Source organism: Papio anubis, chromosome 2, assembly GCF_008728515.1.
Source record: "Papio anubis isolate 15944 chromosome 2, Panubis1.0, whole genome shotgun sequence".
In the NCBI taxonomy this organism is placed as follows: Eukaryota; Metazoa; Chordata; class Mammalia; order Primates; family Cercopithecidae; genus Papio; species Papio anubis.
Genome location: NC_044977.1, coordinates 188,339,859 through 188,362,603, shown reverse-complemented (window position 1 = coordinate 188,362,603; position 22,745 = coordinate 188,339,859). Strand labels below are relative to the sequence as shown.

Genomic DNA, 22,745 nt, shown 5'->3' with positions numbered 1-22,745 from the left:
CTCATTTGCAAAGACAAACAAACACCAATATGTAATCCAACCCTCATGAAAAGTAACATACATTGTGGTTTAAACAAAAATGCATCAATATCTAACCAGATTTTCTTTTTTCTTATTTTTCATGGCAGCCGTCATGAAGTACACTTGGCCTTTTGGGTAAAGTACAGGCACACAGTTCTAGAGAAGGAGTAATGCTTGTAGAAAGCAGAGAGATTTTGTAATATTTTTAAGATAATGACTATCAATACTTTATGCAAAGGAGAAACTGGAGGAGTGTATAAAGGAAGACAAGGAGAAAGAAGAGAAAAAAGGGGGAGAGTTAGGAAAAGAAAGGAAGGACTGCATTTTTCTCAGTCCACTTCTTTTGCCAAAATACTGTAGTATAGAGGACAAGCTCCTCCTTCCATTCCATCAAAATATAGCTTGTTCTTTGAGTGATCCTTCACAAGCCAGTCTTTAAGTGGTACCAGTGTGCTTTACAGTTTAAAATTATTAATCTGTGATGGCTGTTATAAATAAGAGCAGAGGTCTTAAGCTTCATGAAGAGGTAAGTTGATGCTGTCCTCTTCCCTCATCTCTTCTGGTGAACTTAGATATTTCAACTCAATATTAATTTGTGAAGTACTCTTTTTTTTTTTTTTTGAGGCATTGTGCTAGGTGTTTGGGGTGAGTAGGGTAAACATAGTTTTTGCCCAAAATAAATTCATGATCTAATTGAGAAAGCCAACATATATCAGTGTATAAATAAAAGTACATAAAAGTGATCCACGGGTCTTTAAGAAGGATGAATAAACTGACTGGAGGAATGAGAGAAGGTTTCAAGGAAAAGACGGCAATGGAGTTGGGTCAAACACAGGAGAAGTAATTCTAGACAGAAGGATTACCATGTGCAGACTCACGGAGCTTTCAAAGCATATGAAATACTTGAAGGAACAACCTCATATCCTTCATCTAAAGTTAAGGTGCTGGAATGATTGATTCATAAAATCCCTCTTTCTTTCTGTTAGTTTATAAAATATTTAGTTTTTTTCTCTCATATTTTACTGTTTCAAAATCTGACATTGTCACCAGTCTGGGGAAGTATGGGATTATGCCCAGATTTGGACTTCCTTCTACCATCTTCTGAAGCATCGCCCAATTGTGAGAATCCTAGAGAAGAGTCACTGTCAAGTTTTAGATCATTTATATATTAATAACATCCCAAGCAGTGTTTTTTCTTTTTTATTTTTTAAGACCCAGATACTCTATTTAATTTTTCAAATGGAAACTTCTCTGAATTATCTGTTTGACAAGCCAGGAGTATAAAAATCAACATCATTATTAGAGTGGCTGCTTTCGGACATAGTAATTTATTTCTCTTATTTTCATACATGTGAACTGTTTCCCCCTTCCCTTCTTCCTCTTTTGACTCTTCCCTCTAACACACCTTTAATTAAACTGAATGTTTCTAAAAGGAGGAAGTTAGACTCCCTGCCTTCTAGGAAATCATAGTCAAGTAGAGGAGATAGACACAAATCAATGTAATGCAAGGTAGGAAACTGCCTTTCCTATGGCAAAACCAGAAAGTGCTTTTGACATTCAGACTTGGGTGGCAGAGGGGAATCCTATTAGGAGACCACAAGAAAGTTGCAATTGAGAAAGATCTTGAAGGGCTTGAATAAGAAAAGCATTTTCTACCTGACGCAACTTGCTACACAATATTAACATCCTTTGGTTTTGGTTGGCAAAGCACAGTTGAAGTTCTAAGACATTCTCAGTGGCAGGTTACCTTAGTGCCTGGAGTCTGCACTCTGATCTAAGCAAACACAAAATCAAGAGGGATATTGTTTCAGATGCTGGCAGGCATGAGAAGAGGCTGTGTCCCCCATACCTACTTCTCTGCTGGAGACTGCAGTAAGTGGCTCTCTCTGTGTTTCTTGGAAGTCACACAGACGAGTCCTGCTCCCTGCTGCCAAGTCTTAGTGACATTGATGCTCTGTCAGAGCGGTACCAGGGACTGCACTTCAAGAGCCTCTCAGTATCTCCTCTTGAAAAATTTTTCTCTTTACACATCTTCCCAGAAACATACTGCTGGGCAGTAAATGAAATGATGTGAAAACCACTCTACCGCTATTTGTATTTATTTACCAAATGAAGTAAATGCCTACCATATTGATTAGAATTAACATCAGATTGTCCTATCCAGATAATGCAAATTACAAATTGAAATGTTCATGCTAATTTAAAAATTTATCTGTGTTTTAGGTTCACTGAGAACCTAGAGTATGTTTGGCACTACTACATACATCATGAGAAAGTGTTAAACAACTTACACTTTTCTACTTCTACTCTTTTTTTTTTTTTTTTCTGAGACGGAGTCTTGTTCTGTCACCCAGGCTGAAGTGCAGTGGCAATCTCAGCTCACTGCAACCTCCACCTCCCGGGTTCAAGTGATTCTCTTGCCTCAGCCTCCTGAGTAGCTGGGATTACAGGCGCTCGCCACCACGTCTGGCTAATTTTTGTATTTTTAGTACAGACCAGGTTTCACCACGTTGGTCAGGCTGGCCTCAGACTCCTGACCTCGTGATCCACCTGCCTCGGCCTCCCAAAGTTCTGGGATTACAGGTGTGAGCCACCGCACCCAGCCTACACTCTTCTACTCTTATAGTGCTCTACAAATGTTATTGAAAAGTCCAAGGAAAAAAAGCTAGCATTTACTCAGCACATACTATGTGCCATAAACCATGCCAAGTAATTACTATAATGTATTTTTGTGTAGCTCAAAATAATCACATCAGTAAGTATTTTTATTTCTATTTCAAAGATAACTACCAAACTGAGAGACAGTAAATTAGTAAGTAACCTACATTTCTACAGTTATTTACTTAAATAATTAAAATTTAAAATCAGGATTCTGATTACAAGTCAAACACTCTTCTACTCTTGAGACAGTTGGTTCTTTTAAATCCTGATACTACTTATGTAAGCGTCTCTCTTTCAAACATAGCTAAGGATAAAAGTAAATGTGCTCACAGTCTCTCTAGCTCTTAATATAGTTACTGGGGTGTCACCATCTTTCTTTTGTATTACACTTTTTATCTCCTACAACTCTCAAGTAATTTAGGAAGTTGATGAAGAATATTATTATACATAGTGGATTGCCATCATCTAAAATGGGGTCATCTCTAGGGTAAAATATAACATCTGTTTGAAGAGCTACACAGATTTCCAAATTTGAAGCCTAATATATTTTCAAAAGTAGCATTAAACATCATGCAGTGTTCCCTTGTAGCTTCCTGCCTCATTTTTCACTTTATACCTGTATTTGTTCAATTTTAGATGAGTAAAGAAAAGGATGTGATATTTTTCCCTCTGATAATACTATGAGGCTCATCACTCCCTAGCCTTCTGCTGTGCTAAGTATGGAGACTAACAGAGGCCATTCCAGAGACCTTGTTGGAATCACAGATTATCAGTGCTAAACCAGACCATGGAGGGCACCATTTCCTCCTTCCTTTTATAGATTAGGGAACTGGAGCCTAGCAAAGGGAGGAAAAACCCAGGATCTTAGACCAAGTTAATGGTAATAGCAACACCAAATCCAGGTCTTACACTACTAGTCCCATGCTGTGTGTTATGTATAGCCATGGGAGAGTTTGTGGATATTTATATGTGTTTTTCTACTTGTGGAAACAGATAACTTTTCAATAACATTTGTAAAGAGGTATAAACTTGGTGAGAGTAAGTGTAACACCTGTGAAGTTGGTCTCTTGGAGCTTTGTCTCACGTGCTATTTATATCCATTTAAGAAAGTTGTAGTAAGACAGTTTCATCCCCATATAATTTTAATGTATTGAAATTTAGTTTAATATTATTTAACTTTAATGTAATGAATGAATCTGATTACTACTCTGTTGTACCACATTTAACCCAATTACTTTCATTAAAAACTACAATAGTACTTGACTGTATAGATTAAATTCTATCACAGTTCTCTTAAAAAACTTTTAATAGCTCTCTGTTGCCTCTAAGATGAGGCACAAATTCCATAGCAATGCATTCTATTCGCTAGTGATTTGTTATGATTTCTATCATTTATCTCCACACGTCTTATTTTCTCGACCTAATAAACTGTTAACACTCTCCAAACACTGTTCATTCATTTACTGTTTTGTTTGATTGATTTAATTTTATTAATCATGAGTTTGACACATGAAAAATGATAGTAAGACACATAGGGTCACTGCCCTGGAGGACATCCACAGCCTGACATAACCTTGATGTTTGCGGAAGCACCTTTGTGCTTTTCCTTTCCTGTCTGTTTAGAAGGCCTTTCTCAGACTTATTCCTGGGAGACTGCATCCCACTTTTCCTTAAGTGAGCAGTTCTCATGTCACTCCATGGTGAAACCTTGTAAGGACCCTTCTAATTGAGAAGAGTGTCCTTCTCTCCTGAACATCTCAGCACAGAGCCTACCTTTCATTTGTATGTGCTTCATTCTGTTACTACATAAAATACCAGGTCCATCCACTAGACAGTACACTCTAAGGAGAGAAATTATATTTTATTTCTTTATGTCTCTTATGTGATCAGCAGTTTGGCATGTGGTAGGTGCCCAATGACTGAGGGATGGATGTAAAAGGAAAAGCACATAAATGCTTTGGTAGAAAAAGTTGGCAAGAGACCGCTTTTCTTCTTCTCCTTCACTAGTTCTTACCGTAGCATTTTAAAATTTTATACACACATATATGCAATATACATATAAAACAACAAATATGTATATACAGGATAACTCACCTTGTATGCATCTTGTATGTAGTATGTATCATATTTTATGCATATATATGTATATTGCATATGCATAAAATTATACAGTGCTGAGGCAAGAAGACTGGTGAAGGGATAAAAAAACATGGTCTATTGCAAAGTTTTATATTGGTAAATAAAGAAATTGGTAAGATGTAAAGATATGTGTGTGTGTGTTTGTGTGTGTATGTCTCTCTGTGTGTGTAAGGCGAATTATTGGTAAGAATAAACATTGCTGTTTACAGACTCTCTTCCTTTGGCATGTGATTCAAATTATATATATTCAGGACAAAGGCAAATTCTTATCTTCGTGAAGTTTTCCCTAGACTATAGTTGTTTTAAAAGATAACTTGCAGGTTAATGAATACTCTAGCACCAAGTTGCAAGTTTTGTGTTTAATTGAATCCTTGAAGCCAAGATGCACAAGGGGTGAACTAATCAAAGAAATTAGTTATGTGACTATCAGATGCTGCAACATCTAAAACATATATTAAAGGCAATGCCTGTCTTGAAATTACCTGGTGGAGAAGATCCTGAGGCAAAGTTTGCATCCTGCCTTTCAGCTGCTATGTATTTTTGGCATGGTACACCAGATGTTTTGCAAACAGCACTACCTGGTGAAGAAAATTCTCATTAGCATTACAAATAATTCTGTATTTTGATGATACCTCTATGGTTACGAAAATAATTATGACTCTTTTATCCTATGCAGTAAACCAGTGTGAGAAATTCCTACTGTTCTAAAGAATACTGTTTTATTTGAAAATAGATGTCAGATGAACAGGATCTGGGGAAGTGGCCAGTGAAGAAATGCTTAACTAATTGGGGACATTTTGGGGAAAGCATTAATAGTCACTTTTTTGAAGATTTTATAATTCATTTGATCTTACCTGAAACAAATTTAAAGAGGGCAGGGTGAAGTAAAGGTCCGAAGAAGAAAATGAATTTCAAATTTCAAAGATCAGAACTAGAATGCTAATGCAACCTTAGGCCACTTCCTCGGCAGCCTGAGCTTCTGCTTATGCAGCTATAAATTAGGCATATAGTGAATGTTGATAATAATAAGTAACTGTCTTACTGAGTGGTTGTGAGGCTTGAATGGGAAGCTTCTATAAACTGTCATTTTGTACATACTAGTTTTTGTTAGAACTTTTTTAAGAAGCCTAAAATGTAGTCTTTAATAGAAAAATTAAACTTTATACCAGAGAAACCACTGATCCTAGAATCAGGAGCCTAAGCTGTATTTCTGCTTAAGCTACCAAGAACTGTGTGACCTAAAGCATATTGCACCTTTCTCAGTCTTCAATTTCATAATCTTTAAAATGAGGGCATAAGCCTGAATAATTCTTAAAGTTCTTTCCATTTCAAGTATTGTATGTGGTGATTCCATATCTAAATCTTTGCATCTAAGTCTTTATCATGAGAGTCTGCTGTATTCATTTTGGAAATGATCTTAAGAAACAAAAAGTTTAAGCTATTTGCCCAGGCTCTCTCAATAAGCTAACAGCAGTTATACGTGAGAATGAAAAACCCGAGAACTTAGCGACTTAATGCTGTATGAAGTTGCTCTTCTAGATACATACTTAGAAAATGGCTCCCTAAGATTGAATACTCCAAAAAGAGAATCAGAGGTTGGTATTTTATGCATATTGCCCATATAATTTCTAAAAACACTCACACATTTTAGTGGCTCCAGGAGAATTGGTTAGCAAAACTATACATACTTCCATTACACAAATTATGCAACAGGGGGCTCTGTAACAAAGAAGAAAATGAGTGAGCCACACATTTAGGCCTGATTCTGCTTCAGAAGCAGGATTAAGTCTTACCCACAATTTTCGAGGAAGTGGACGTGAGATGCTGTGCGATTATAGGGCTCAGTTAGGATGATAAACTCACGGAGCTGTCAGTGTCAAGGCTTACTTAGAAGATTTTCATTCACATCGGGTTTTCCCACCCTGCCCAGCCACATGCTTTCTTTTCATAGAGAACAAAAAAGAAGAGCTATCATAGCCATCACTAGCACCAGAACTAGCACCCTTCCTCCCCCACTACACTGGGACCACAGAACTGAAAGGTGATTCATCCATTAGTAAGAGGCTGAACCCAAACTTGCTGAGTTCAAATCATGGTCATTCCCTTTGGTAGCTGTATAACCTTAAGCATGTTACTTTTTTTTTGTTCCTCTGTTTACATGTTGACAATAATACCAATGTAATAGGGTGGTTGTGATGATAAGTTGATACATATAAAGTGCTTAGACTTTATATGTATATTTACCAGTTCCTGGTAAATAATAAGCACTCGAAAAAATGTTTGCTTTAAATATTATTGCCTTTATCCAGTTATAGAGAAGTGCTTTGTGGCACAAGATAACGAGTCAGGTTTAGTTCTGGGGACTGAGGGAATCTAGCCAATGGCCTAGGGAAAGCAGGATAACCAATGCTCTTTTCACTTTAGTTAACTACCCTGAAGTTACTTTGGAAGATAACAGAAAATGCTTCCTACTTTGTTTTGTTTAAGTAATATGATATTGGTGAGCTCTATATTTAGAGTCATAGAATTTTAGAGTAGAAAGAGACCTTAGCAATCATCTGGCTAATCTCATATTAAGAATAAGGAAATAGAGACCAAAAAAGAGGAATAATTTGTCCAAGGTTCCGTATTGAGTAAGTAACATCAGAATAAAAATTCAGGTCAGGCTAGAAACAGGTCCATTAGAATATATGTCCTCTGTTGACTCTCCTCACTGTAGAATTACCTCATTCTTTTATCCAAATTATTACAAAACTGTTCATCAACAGTTATCTAAGATTTATTATCTATATAGAAATTGTACACAGGAAAAAAAATACCAAAAGCCAAAAAAAAAAAAAAAAAAAAAAAAATAAAGCAAAAACCTTTGAAGTTCAACTATGATAAGGATAGCTTTATGTTGTTTTGGGCCATCTCCACAGTTAACAGACATCTTCATACTTCTTTCCTTCACTACCAGCACCACTTATTCAGAGATAGAGGAATTCCGATTGAACTAAAATTGGAGAACTTAGCAGCTTCAAGAGAGTTTCGTTGAGATGAGTCATTTATTCTTTTTTTTTTTTTATGATTATACTCTAAGTTCTGGGGTACATGTGCAGAACGTGCAGGTTTGTTACATAGGTATACATGTGCCATCGTGGTTTGCTGCACCCATCAACCCGTCACCTACATTAGGTATTTCTCCTAATGGTATCCCTCCCCTGGCCCTCCATCCCCCGACAGGCCCTGGTGTGTGATGTTCCCCTCCCTTGTCCATGTGTTCTCATTGTTCAACTCCCACTTATGAGTAAGAACATGCAGTGTTTGGTTTTCTGTTCTTGTGACAGTTTGCTGAGAATGATGGTTTCCAGCCTCATCCATGTCCCTGCAAAGGACATGAACTCATCCTTTTTTATGGCTGCATAGTGTTCCATGCTGACAATCTTTGCTACAGCTACTAAAGTCATTTTTTTTTTTTTCAAGTAAGCAGTCACGTTGAAAATACTTGGGTGCTTTAGACTATATACTTTTTTTTCTTATTGTTTAGAATCTCTAAAACTGAGTGTCACACGTGGTTCCAGAAGTAATCTTCCCAAAGTAATCTTCATTAAAGGACTTAAATCATAAAGATCATCGGTTATTCTTTTAACAATTTCTCATTTTATGGATGAGTAAATTGACGTACAGAGGTTAAGTGACCTTTCTGTGGTCATTCAACTTTCTCACCTACTGGTGGAGTGCATGCCTACTTTCTACTTTTAAAGATAATATTGTGCATGGAGTTAGTTAAACATTGTCAAGCAGGAAATGGGATGGTTGCCTTTCAACGCTCCTAACTTCGTGCATGTAGTGGCCACTGTTGATTCTTGTTGAATATCTCTCCACCCTCTTCATTGCATTCTGTAGCATTTCATTGATAAAACACTTTGTAAGACTTTTTTTTTTCCAGTTTGTAGTCAGTTTTCTCCAATTGGTTTTGAGTTTTTCCAAATTGTGATTCTCCTTTTTCTTCCCAAAAAAATGAAATCAAAGATACTATATGATGAGCTGTGAGTGTGTACTGAGATTTAAGTATTTCTTTCTTTTTGCCAATAATTAAGTGTAGTAGCCCATTTGATGTTGCTAAAAACGAATACCCGAGGTTGGGCATTTATAAAGAAAAGAGGTTTATTTGGCTTGTGATTCTGTAGTTTGTTTAAGAAGCATGGCACCAGCATCTGTCTCTGGGGAGAGCTTCAAGAAGCTTTCACTCACAGCAGAAGGCGAAGGGGAATCAGGCAGTGTCACAGTGCTAGAGAGGGAGCAAGAGAGAGAGGGGGTACATCCCAGACTCTTTTTAACAATTAACTCTCACATGAACTAACAGAGCGAGAACTCACTCATTACCATGGAGAGGGCACCAAGCCGTGTGTGAAGAATCTGCCCCCATGACCCAAACACCTCTCACCAGGCCCCACCTCCAACATCGGCGGTCATATTTCAACATAAGAGTTGGAGGGGATGAACATCTGAGCTATATCATTGAGTCTCCAGATTTCTCTGTGATTACTTTTAGTGGAATTGGTAGATCTTGTAGGAAACAACCATGACTACAGGCTAAAGTAAGTATTTCCTTTTCACATTTTCTAATATGAGCCTAACACTTAACCTGCAGAAGGCCTGATATGAGGGAACCATAGCAGAGCTCCTAATAGCCCGATTTCCACCCCCCAACCATTTTCTTTTGGTCTGTGCTCACCTTTAAGCTCATCAGCTTTTGGTTATTTTGAGGTGCCTTACCCCAAACTGGAATCTTTCCTACGTAGGAATCCAAAAGAGTCAATGACCATCTTCCACAGAATCCACTGTAGTTTTGACGAACAACCTAGTAGCTTTTTATCCTGGCCTTTCCAGGGGAGCTTTCCTCACATGCAACTTAATAGGTTAATATGTTTTCTTTTTCTTATTCTCAAATACCACAACTCAGAGGGACATTATCATTTAGATTTTCAAACGTTTGTTAAAAATCTACTTATTTAATCAATGACACGAGCCTTTACAATACACATTTGATGCCACAGAGAAGTGTTTAGCCCTGTGCTTTCTTTCAGGGTTAGTAAAGATGTGCTTTCCATGACTATTTGCATGACTGTCTCCTTGAATCTTCCATCCTTCTGTCATTTCTCCCACATCCCCAGCAATCACTTTCATTATTGATTCATGATTCTTTATTTTCCCTTTTTTACATCCTTTAAAATGAACAAAAGTTTTCCCAAGTATTCCCTTGGATGCAGTCTATAATGATTTTGATTCACTCTCCACTCCCAGCAATGCTGACCTTAATCATTTTATAGAATACCTGTCTGATTTCTTGGAACCCACTTCCTATGGTGTTGCTCCTGATCTTGAGTGGAAAGTCTCTGATGGTGGGGAAACCATTTCCCCATTTTGCGATGCAATCTGTTCCATGGGTGGAATGGAGGCGTCCAAGTTTGCCTCTACACACACAGAATATCTAGTTCTTAGTGTGAATCTCCTGCACACACAGGATATTCAAGTTCTTCAAATGCTTGAACATAGGCCTCACTTTCCTCAGTGTCTGTTTCCCCAGCTCTATTTGTTAAGTAGTGTTTCAAATGGGGTCATGATCACCAAGGAACAAATAGCATGGATGCCCCTGACTTAGATTGTGGGTGACCTTAAATGATAAGTTATCTTTTTTTTTTTTAACATTTCAAGAATATAAATTAGCCTCGTAAGTTCATTTTGTGGATTCATCATCTTTAAAAAAGTCAAGAAGAGAGCTTTGGATTTGGAGTGTGCTGAACTAGATTTGAATTCTGGACCTGACCCATATTTCAGACAATTAATTAACTTTCTATGCCTTTTAGTTTTCTCATTGTACCATGTGAATAACAATGTTGGCGTTGCCAGGGTTATTGTGAAGGTTAGGTAAAACAACCTGTGTAGAGCCCAGGACTGTGCATGGTGTGTAGAAGGTGTCTAATAAATCTCAATGCCCATATTAGGCTGTTCCCGCATTGCTATAAAGAACTGTCTGAGACTGGATAATTTATAGAGAAAAGAGGTTTAATTGGCTCACAGTTCTGCAGACTGTACAGGAAGCATAGCTCGGGAGACCTCAGGAAACTTAAGATCATGGTGGAAGGCAAAGAGGAAAGAGTCATATCTTACATGGCTGCAGCAAGAGCAAGAGAGTGAGAGGGGATGTGCCATACACTTTTAAACAGTCAGGTCTCATGAGAACTCACTGTCACGGGAACAGCAAGAGGGAAGTCTGCCCCCATGATCCAATTACCTCCAACCTGGCCCCTCCTCAAACACTGGGATTACAATTCAACATGAGATTCGGGCACGGACACAGATTCAAACCAGAGCACTGTCCTTTCTATTCCCTACCCTATCCTTCCTGTCCCTCAAACACTTTTAACCTATAATTGGAACGCAGAGTTTTTTGACATTTTTCTGTGATTCAAAGGATTTGCCTGAAATTATATAAGGACTTGGTAAGGAAAACCCAATGACTTCTTGACTGACATCATACTGTTAATTCTCCATAGTCTGTGTTGAAGGAGAGCATCTTGTAGCGAGGATTAACTCACCCCAGAGATACAGCTTGGAGGCTCTCATTAATTATGTTTGTTATTTCCATGGTGCCACGTAGTATGTAGCTCCTGGCCTAAGCATTGACATATTAACTTTTTTATTAATTATGGGCAGCAAAAGAGAGACTGAGCAGGAACATTGACATAAGACTTTATTGAAAGCCAGGGCGTAACAAAGAAAATTACAATGTGGAGAGTAATTTGCATCTAACATCTACATAACTTGATATGGTTCACTCTTTGGAGTCCACCACTCCAGACTAATATCTTAAAATAATCCCTATGAGATTGTTTTCCTGTGCAGTTCCTGGCTTAATTCTGCTTGGTAGAGGATCTCTTCCTTTGTCTGTCAGCACAGCCATAAACGTGGGCAAATTATTCAAAATCCAGACACAAAAGAACAAGGCACAACCTCTTTTTTTGAGTTTAAATGCACCTTCCAAGGCTCAGGTTTCTTAGATGTTGCCTGAAACTGTGATGTTTCCCTCACTTAGGGCATAAGCTTTCCCTTCCCTAGAGTGATGTGGGTTTACCGTCGGGTTTTCTCAGGGTTGCTGCAGGGTTTGATCAGGAGTTCAGTATCTGCTAGATGTACAAAGGAGATAAGGGAAACTCTCCTAGATTAAAACCATGTGTTTTTGACCATATTTATCAAACATTTATTTCTTGTTTTAATAGCCACTACTTAACTGATGCTATCAGAGATCAAAGGTGATTCCACTGTTAATAAAAGCATGCCGAGGGTTTTGCTTAAGGTGATATTTGAGATTATTCTTACTCATCCTGAACATTTATTATTTTTAAGTCAAAGTTAAAAATCAACACATGCTGACAGAGTCTATCTTATATTCAAAACACTATACTACGTTGTTATAGGAGGAACAAAAATTCTAAGTCAGATTCTTACCCTCAAATTCTATGTCTACTCTTATACACAGGTCATTTTTAGAATTTTTTTGTTTTGTTTTTGGTAATGAATTCTACTTATCTTGGCATGAAGTCAACATTCTTTCCCTGCCTTTTGTCCTCACGAATTAATAAACGCTTTTGGTTACTTATCTTCTAAAGGCCAGTTATGGCTATTTTCTTGTCATGGCCTTTTATAGAAATGAGAGAAAGAACTGTCAAAATGCAATGAGGATCATGCTGCTATTCCATTGCCATGCCATTAGCATACTTAACCAACCCAGAGACAATTTCCAGCCTACTTTTAAATAAATCTCTTCTCTTAAACTGCTGCTAGCTGACTACAATGTGTATACATTATCTACAGTAGGCTGATGACCTCGTTAACACTTCCAGTTAACACTACAAGTTTAGATATGATTATCCTGTCCAAAACATTGGAAAAATATTGTTTCTTCCTGCTTCAAATACTGTTTAAAGAAATATTCTTATACATTATCTTATACCTGCTTTTCTGGAGAGCTGAGCATCGAAATGCATACCTATCTGTGTCTATCTGTCTGTCTGTTTTGGCTGTAGACTTCGCAGTCACACAGACATCTACATCAATGCCTCCTTGATGTCATGTTGCAGGTTGGAATACTAGGCACAGGGGGATATTATTTTATGTAAAAATGATTTTTAAGTGAGTGACAGATTTTTATTACATACTTTCATGTACTATCCTACAATTCTTCAATGCTTTTAATCTGCTAAGACACTCCCCACATCTTGTTAAATTTTTACTGGGAGCAATTTTGCTTAGCCTAACAAGGCTAATTTAGGGATATTTAAATGAAATATGCTATATTTCCTCCATACAAACATCCATCCACTCATCTGCTTATCTGTTTATTCCTTCATTTATTCATTCACACTTTTTCTCATTTGACAAATCAGTGCCATCATTTCAACCTATTATTTTCACCAATTAAGTCCTATAATATAGTTGTTTTACACGCAAATAAACTTCAACTCAGGCAGACGAAGTAGCTTTATGTAAAGATAAATTATATACTCTAAATTGCATACTCTTTCTACTTAACATTTTACTCTTAAGAAAATTCTACAAAATTAGGATAAGAAATGACCTGTTGGTCACCTTGTCCAAACTTCCATTTGATCCTCTGACAGTTTTTTTCTAATCAGTTAGTATATTTCAGTTATCTCCAGTAAAATCTTACTCAACATCAAATACCTGTGAACACAGGATCAGTGAGAGCTCTCATTAATTGTTACTTTCACAGTGTCTGGTGCTGTGTGCATGCAGAGGACAAAAATATGAATTTATTGGGGTTTTAATAATATATTTTGAGTGTCAGTCATGTGGTGGGTGCTGTAAGAGACTGCTATTTCAACAAGATCCATTCCCTGAAAATTTGGAATCTAAATTTAGAAATGAGAACAACTAGGAATGGCCCATGGAGAAGGAATCTCAGTGAACATGGGTGACAGTATAAATGTGAGGATCATTAAACCATTTTAAGGTCATTTTAGTCATATTCTGAGACTTTAAAGTTGCCTACTCATTTTACCTGATGTCTGTGGCTCTGTTTGCCTTATTATATTCCTTTCTTCTGTGAACATGAGTGTGTGTGTGTGTGTGTGTGTGTGTGTGTGTGTGTGTGTGTGTGAGAGAGAGAGAGAGAGAGAGAGAGAGAGAGAGAAGTATCAGAACTGAAAATATAGGCCTAAATATGGGGATGGAGGTTGCTCAGAGCAGAAACCTAGGTACCATGTACCCTCTGAGGATATCAGATTTAATAGATAGATTGGATTTAGGCAGAGAATTTTAGGAATTGTTGATAAAACAAAACAATCAACTTTGGAAATGTGGAGGCTACCCTTGAGTTACCTGAGCTTATTTCCTGATCCAAAGAGTTGATACCCCATTCTTCACTTTGGGATGCCTGATGCATCTATTTGACTCAAAAATCTGGGTGGATGGATTGATGAATTAATTCATTTATGTGAGTATTTTTTGAATATCTGGCTATGTGCAAAGATTATTTTAAGGACTAGAGATAAGAAAGTAAACAAAATAGACAATGCCACTGTCCTTATGGGTTTTACATTCAAATAGAGATCTTCTAGCCGAGTTTCTCTTTGAAAAGGAAAAGGGTTTTTTTTGTTTTGTTTTGTTTTGTTTTTGTTTTTTTACATTTACAAATATTAAATTTATTATAACTAAAATGAATTTAGTTGTTCTCAGATTTGGCCACCTTATAGCTCCGTTTAAGGAGGGGATTTGTTAAAAACAGAAGTGCATTATAACTTGGTCAAATTACTTTCACATTAAGGAAAAAAACTTCTAAAAAGGAAAACAAGAAAAGTAATTCTTCAGTTTCACATAATTAAAAGAACAGGAGAAAGCACGTAAGCTACATATAGCTAAATTTACAAAACTAACCAAAGCCAGGGGGATTTCTCTTCTGATGATGTGTCATAAGAAGGTCCACTGTCTTATATACACATGTATCTAATGTTACATTCCATCACCGTAAAAAGTCCCCTTTGCCCCCTCCCACAAAAAGTTTCAGTCTAGTCTCCAAACTTGGAAAGCGGCGCTCGCTCCTGCCGTGGGTGCAGTTCGTTCTGGGTCAGCAGCACTGGGTTAGTGACAGTGGGACTTAGAGTAGGATTAAATGATGGGCAGTCTGTTCTGACAGGTCTTTCAGCATCCTTAACCAAGTACCAACCATCTCCTAGGTGGTATAAGTCAAACCAATGTACATTTTTAAGGAATGAAAATGGAGGAAATTTACATTTCTCCCCTTGTAAGCTTCTTTAATTTCTATTTTAACTTAGTTTCCCTACGATTTTCATATTGAGCTCAACTTGAATTACTAAACTAAGAAGGAGAGTGTTTCAAGACCACCCTCCTAGAACCAAAGAAAACATAGTACCCTACCTTGGCCAACAATAGTAAAACCAGGAGTAGCTCCCTCATCTAGAAAAAGGTAAGAGCTTCACGGGGAGAGAATTTGGGATACTTGTTTCCTCTCCCTTCCAACACAAAATGATCTCTTCAAGGTCATTCACAAGATGTGAAACCATGTTAGAAGCTAGTGAATGGAAGTACATTTGGCATTCTCAATTTTCCCCTCCAGGTTACTTTAGTTAGGGCAGTAGTCACATTGCAGTTAGAAGGCCTGGATTAAACTCATAGATCTTCACTCATTGATTGTATGACCTTGGGCTATCACATTACTTACTGGAGTCTCAGTTTGTGAAACTGAATTATTATTTTGCCTTTAACTTCCATCATAAGATTGTTGAAGAGTCTCAGTGAGATAATACATGGGAAGATGATTTGTAATCAGTAAAGAGTTACATAAATGTATGTGATTTGTATATTCTTATTTTATTGACTTTATTACATGATTGTAATTATTCATGGTGTTATGTTTTTGTTGACATAAGTATGACACAGAACAAAAAGGGAAGCTCTGGAAATAAATTATATGGGTGTGAATCTGAACTCTGGCAATTCTTAGCTGAGTGACCTTGGTTAAACAACTTAACCTCTCTGTCCGGGTTTCTTCATTCATAAAATGGTGATATGACAGAACTTACCTCATAGAGTTGTTGTAAGGATTCAACGTGTCAATAATTGTAATGCATTTATAGGTGTGCAGGGCACTTATCATTGGCTCACATTAATTATATCCATGTTTCTTATCAAAACACCTATTCTCCAAAACATTGAAAATTTCCCTATTTGGGCAATGAGGATACCACTCTTCATCTGTGTCATAAAGAGGAATTAAATCTATTCTCTTTTCTGTTTTGGAATATGACCAAAACCAGATGGACATATAACATGTAGTAATTCTGTTTTCAAATTGTTGAATAAAGCACCCTGAATAAATTTGCTATATAAAAGAATTTACAAATTATTAGAAAGTAGTTGTTTATATTGCTTTTGTCAGCCTATTGTAACTGACAATATGTCAGAGAAAAGCAAGTGGAAGTACAGCTACTTTATATAATAAAATTCATGGAGAAAAGGTCTTCTTCCATTTGCTGTGGCAGAGCCCAGTGAGCTCATATTCACCCAACTTTGAGGCAGGGGCCTGATTTCAGAGCAAGATGATGTAAGAGCAGAGCTAGGCTTCTTTGTGTTCTCAAGACAAGGACATTGACAATATTCCACTAATGAAAATTCTGTTTGCCATTACAATGTCAAGGTTAATCATTCATTTCAAGTAAATTTTCAGCCTTTGTTAAATACATTCCAAGAGTGAATGATGATGTGTATGAATCATAAGGTGTGTTTTCTTGTTTTAAGAAATCTGTATTTTATGTCAGGGACTTAATTTAAATGGAAATTTTAATAACAGCATGGTCATTCTCATACTTTACATTATTATCACATCTTCTTTGAGCCTTGCAAGAGCCTAGTTAGTTAGGTACTGCTAGTATTATTATGGATCTGTTTTGCAGATGTGGTTTAGAGAGGTTGAATAACGTGTCCAGCAGCGTACAGCTACTGGGCAATTACAACAAGAGCCATGAAAGATCATAATGTCATGAACTGGAAGCTTGTTGAGGGCAGAGAGATTGTGGAGGTGTATGGAATTCCCCGGTAACTGACAAAGCCCTGGATGCAATCTGTGAACAATGCAATGTTTAAAACGAATGTGTAAACTAGCCCAATAGTAGATTTGGAAGTTGAAAGACTTGGCCTGTGAATAAGCAAAAGACCAAAAAGCCTCTGTTTTTCCTTTTAAAATGTGGAGATAATTAAGACTGCCCATGTTTTTATTTGTTTGACTAGAGGCCAAAAACATAGACTATATATATATAACTAAATATAACTACATAATTATCATTTTGATATGCATTTGACAACTTTCTTCAAAGTAATTAAAACTTCTTCTGCTCATAATGTCTTCAGAAGAGGAAGAAGAAATTCTTAAGTTGTTCAAAGAAAGATAGTGTAAAAATAAAAGTATTGGTATCCCTGAGATACAATCCTTTAAAATACTTGGTTGTTAATTTAACCCAAATCATCAGTAGGTTGGCTTAATTTCCTGATCCCAAAATGCAAAGATATTGGAAATGTACAAGTAACTTTGGAGGAAGACTTACGAGATTTAGTGGCCCAGGTAGGAAACCTACAAATTTCTATATACAAAATAAACTGATTTAAGAATTGCTTCTGAGCTCAATATCCATATATTTAGGTCCTAGCTAACTTCTTAAATTTCTTTATACTCACACCTCTTCTCACTGGGGAAATGGAGTAAATGATGCTGATGATGACTTAAAAAGCCAAAAAGCACTATGACAATAGCTGCAGGAGTGCGAGGAAAAAAGGAGACTTTGTTGTCGGATTGAATCCAAAACACTACATTCTTTTAGTAGAGATCTAAACACAGAAATAATGTTGCTCTCAGAAAGCTGACATTGATTGTTTTTGTTCTGTTCTTTAAATGCCTAACTTGATGTTGTCATGTTAAGACAGAGACGAGAACTTCAAACAGCACCGGTTACCTTTTTCATCTTTCCTCCTAACTTCCTTCTCTCCTGTGCCTCTGTTTTGGTTACCTTCTGCATCAGCACACCCTCATATCTCATCAACCTACAGAAAAAAATCAGCAACACAAAGACTCAAGAATACACATCCTCTTTCCAGGTCTTTTGTAGAGGGTGTGGGTGCACAGGACTGCAGTTCTGGAGAAATGTGCCATGTTTTACTTCTGTCTTCTAGTATTATTTAGTTTGCAAACATACATTAAACTCTGAAACTTTGACACCCGGAGAAATGGTTAAGAATTTAGATTCCCAGGCTCTACCCATACAAACTTCCACTTCGTGTTTTGAGAGACCATCAGGAATCGGCATGTTAACAAGCATTTCAGGTGAATCTCATGCATTTTCTTTGAAAAAAAAAAAAGCCATCCTTTTATTCATTCATTTGGCATTTTCCAGTTTTCAGAATGCTTACATATGCATATTCAGTTCTGCGAGGTAGATGAGAATGATTATCCCCATTTTGAGGATATAAAAGAGACTCCAAATTTAGCAATAATTTCCTCAAGGCCTCATTATACACCCCCTCTTGCCTATTTCTCTGGCTACTCCCCTTAGCTGACCTTTGTCTGTTTGGGTGTTTAATTGCAAGGCAGGGAGCCCCCAAAGCCCACTGTACTATCCATGTCTGCCTTGCTCAAGAATGAGAGAAGTCTTCTGTTAGCCACGGAAGGAAAATAATTTTATTTGTGGAATGTGAGGATTTTCCTAATTGATATAATTACCGGTTGATGTTCAGTAATGCCCCTCACCCCATCCAGATGCACATATGGAAATGCATTCAGCCTTGCTTTGGGACTTAAGGTATGTGTGCGTGTGTCTTTTTCCACGTGTCTGGTTCTGTATTGCTAGAATTCCAAGGATATATCCACTGTCTTCATTCAGCCACACTGAACTGCTGCAGGGGATGTGTGCTCCCCAAATGACAGCTGGGATTCTCCCTTTCCTCAGGATGTCTTGCCTATTTAATCCTCCTCCCAGCTGTTTGTCCCATGAGCCCCTATCTGCCAGCCTCTGCTTTGCCCAGCTGGCAGCCTGGAAGGTCCAGGCCCCTGGGCATTGTAGGGTGTTAGACTCCTGCTTGATCTGAACAACGTCACAGATCTCAATCCTTTTCATCTCCCACGTGAATCTTGGCTAGGCCCATAGGTTTGTGCTCGTATCTAGAGAGCTCCTGGGGTCCTTCTGAGTCCCACATCCATTTTCAGTAGCTTCCAGGGCCTGCATTTTCCTTGCCTTCTATTAGGATGTTTCCAACATACACCTGTCTGTGCTTGGAAATCATACATTTAATCCTGCCGCACTACCCTAGATGCTTAGTGAGGTGTCTGAAGGAGAGAGATTAGGGATATATGAAGAGAAATTGTAAGTAGAAACCAATAGCCGCTCCCAGACTTTATCATGAATGGAAGGTGATTAATGCTTCATGCTGCATTTTAACTTGGAGAACTCCTCTGCCCAGTGTCTCCAACATCAGACATCATCACACTCACGTCTGGAGACCTGATTGCACTCCACAGCTTGTGGTTGACTGTCCTTGTCCACATCACTCCCTCACCGCACTTGGAGTCATCCTCTGTGCAGGTTGCTTATTTGGGCTCTCTTTTTAGGGGCTGAGCCTGCTTTGCAGCTTTCCAGACAGAACCAAGAAATCTGGGTTCCAAGAAGGAGGGAAACACTTTTTCCTGCTCCAAAATGAGCCATAGGTGGGGCCCATGATAAGGTCCAAGAGGTCATTGTTACTTTCTCCAGTGTTCACTTTCTTCCTAACTAAACAGAGAATTCTACGTGCTCAAGCTTATAGGAGAGAGCGTGGACTGCATTTTCTCAGCTCCCCCATCTCTCACCCCTGCTTTGCGCACCTAGGGTCCTTTAACCCCCACTGTGGTTGTGTTTCTCTTGTGGGAGGGACCGGACGGAGCGGACCCGAGCTGCAGTTCCTTTGCTCTGCCTCTGAGAATTTCTCATCCAAACCTCAATCACGTAGGATTGCGTAGAGAGGAGAAAAGGGGAGAGACAGAAAACACAGAGAGGAGGGAGAGGGGTGGCGGGCGGGAGGGAGGGAGGAAAGAAGGGAGTCAGGGAGCCGAGGGCGCGAGGAAAGGGAACCTGACTAGAGCGCGCTGTGCTTCCCAGCGCTCCAGGAGCCCGGCCCCCAGCTCGGCCCCACCTGGGCGCTCTTTCGCTCTTCCGTGGGTCGGCGGGCCGTGCGGGAGGAACTCTGGCTGCCGCCAGCTCTGCGTCCCACCCGCCATCTCGGTGGCTCTTGCCCCTGCCCGGAGTTTCCTGCGGAGCTAACACTCCAGCTGAGCCAGCCGGTGGGGCGGCGGCGGCGGCTCCGCGCGCCCAGAGCCTCAGCCCATGAATGGGACTCCGCCCTGAGCGCCCCCTCCCGGGCCTGGGGAGGCGGCGGCGCGGCGGCGGGGGGCGCCCCGCAAGCCAGCGGCTCTGAGCGGCCACCCGCGCAGCAAGTTGGGCGAGTTGGCAGCCGCCGGCACCTGCCTCCTGGCCCCGGCCCCTGATTCCGCCTCCGGCCCCAAGTGCCCGGGTTGCGCGCTCGGCTGCCTCCCGCGGGAGCCCCAGGAGGCCTAGGGGCCCCGCCTGCGCCCCCGGCGCCAGACCATGGTGGGCAGCTCCGGCCAGGAGCCGCAGCCTCTGCGAGCCGACGTCGCCTGCAGCCAGCCCCCGCCCCACCCGAGCGGACGCGCGGGTGTTCGCAGCGCGCGGGTCACTTCCTTCCTCGGCCGGGATGGGCGGCGCGGGACTGAGTGATCGGCCTTGCGTCCGGCGGGTAATCCCCATCTGATCTGCTGCCTGTGAGCTGCTGACTGCCGGGGCGCGCGAGCCTGGGGGGCACGGGCAGCAGCGCGGCGATGACCTGATCCCGAGCCCGCCAGGGCGCCCCTTCCTTCCCTCCCTTCCCTCGCTCCCTCTGAGCCTGTGCGGAGACCGGCTCGGTGCGGCGGCCCCGGGTGGACCATGGCGGGGAGCTCCAGTTAAAGGCGTGTGGGCGCCGAGCTGGAGAGGACACCTTCGGCATCGCTGCCTTTTGAGGGGGCTTATTTAAACTACTGAGTCATTCCAGATTTAGGATTCCCTAAATAATCACCAACTGTGCCCGTCTCGTGCCGGAAAGCAAGCGGAAAGAGAAAGAGCGCCCACTCTTGGGACCCCGCAGATCGCCTCTCGCTGGTTTCTCCCCGAGGGGTGCTTGGCCCTCGAGGATATTCCCTCCCTCCCTGCCGCCCTCCCCCCTCCCTCGCCTCCCGCTCTCTTTGCAGTGCTGCTGGCCGGGAGTCGCTCTCACCGCAGCTGGAAACAGCTGCCCCCGCCCCGCGCCCCTACCCAGACTCCGGGTAACCGCTCCCACTTCGCGCCTCTGGGAATTCCAGAACTCGGGCGGCCGGCCCCTGGAAAGCCGCAGCCGGCGCGATGCATTCTGTAGACCTCACCCTGCCGGGACGGACCTCCTAATCTTCAGAACCGCGGGCCGCAGGGAGTTAAATTGCTGCCTTCCTCTCCTCTCGTGCGGTTGGTGGCTTGTTTTCTAAAGGAACGTTTTATTCACTTTTTAGTGTTTTCTACCCGGGGCGCGCTACCCGCCTGGGTCCAGACTCTGCTTTGTAAACGGGTTTTCTATGTATGTATGTGTAGGTATACTTTGGACACCTTACAACGCTTGCGCCTCTCCAACAGAGGCACGGCTTGTTATTTTGGACATCGTTCTTCCCCTTCCACTTGGTACCCCGAACGCAGTGTGACTAAACTCCCCACTGCCCCTTGGACGCCGATCGCCTTGGGGTGCAAGTTTGGGGTGCAAACGTCTACTTCGCAAGAGGGCCTGGGACCGCCCCGCCCCCGCCGCCAGAGGTTGGGGAAGTTTACATCTGGATTTTCACACATTTTGTCGCCACTGCCCAGACTTTGACTAACCTTGTGAGCGCCGGGTTTTCGGTACTGCAGCCTCCTCAAATTTTAGCACTGCCTCCCCGCGACTGCCCTGTCCCTGGCCGCCGAGGTCCTGCCCTCACCCCGGCAGAGCGCGAGCCGGAGGGCGCAGTAGAGCCTGGGGCCTGGGGCCCTCGCTGAGCAGCTATGGCTGCGGCGATAGCCAGCTCCTTGATCCGACAGAAGCGGCAGGCGAGGGAGTCCAACAGCGACCGAGTGTCGGCCTCCAAGCGCCGCTCCAGCCCCAGCAAAGACGGGCGCTCCCTGTGCGAGAGGCACGTCCTCGGGGTGTTCAGCAAAGTGCGCTTCTGCAGCGGCCGCAAGAGGCCGGTGAGGCGGAGACCAGGTCAGTAGAAGCCCGGAGAGTGGGCTCCCCAGAGGCGGACACCCTCTCTCCCCTTCCTCAAAGCACCTCGGGACGCCCGTGGAAGGGAACCAGGATTCCTCTTTTACCTTCTGACCCCTCTTCTCTCATTTCCAGACTTCTCTCTTTCAACCACTCTGTCAATTAATAGCTTCTTGCCCCATATTCAGCAAAAACACTTTCTACTTTGATCAATCCAGGGTTTGACTAGAAGAATTACATGTATAGATGCACTTATTCTAAAAGAGCCTGTAGAGTCCTTGAGGGGAGTGAGTGACCACCTCATTCATTCATTTATTCATTCATTGGTTCTCTCTCTCTCCTGCTCTCCCATCCATCCATCCATGCATCCATCCATCCATGCATCCATCCATCTGTAGAGTACAGTACTTACGCTGCCCACTGAGAACCTAAGGATTAATACAGCTCTTCCCTTATCTCTCATAATCCATGATAGACACCTAGTAGACACCAGATGAACTTAAATTTATTATTTTTCCAACTCTTCCTCCAGCAACACTTGGCATTGCTTATTTCAGACG

At 40.9% G+C, this 22,745-nt stretch overlaps 1 protein-coding gene across 3 annotated transcripts in view; it reads left to right on the top strand.

Annotated features, from left to right (window-relative positions):
- Positions 1–22,745, top strand: part of FGF12 (fibroblast growth factor 12) — a 582,680-nt gene that overhangs the window by 302,637 nt on the left and 257,298 nt on the right. Inside the window, exon 1 of one of the 3 annotated variants that reach the window (XM_009201958.4) lies at positions 19,973–22,185. The exons of the other annotated variants lie outside the window; for them this stretch is intronic. Within the exon in view, the coding sequence (XP_009200222.2) occupies positions 21,987–22,185 (199 nt within the window). The 5' untranslated portion in view covers positions 19,973–21,986. Of the gene's footprint in view, positions 1–19,972; positions 22,186–22,745 lie in introns of those variants that run through there. 3 annotated transcript variants of the gene reach the window in all.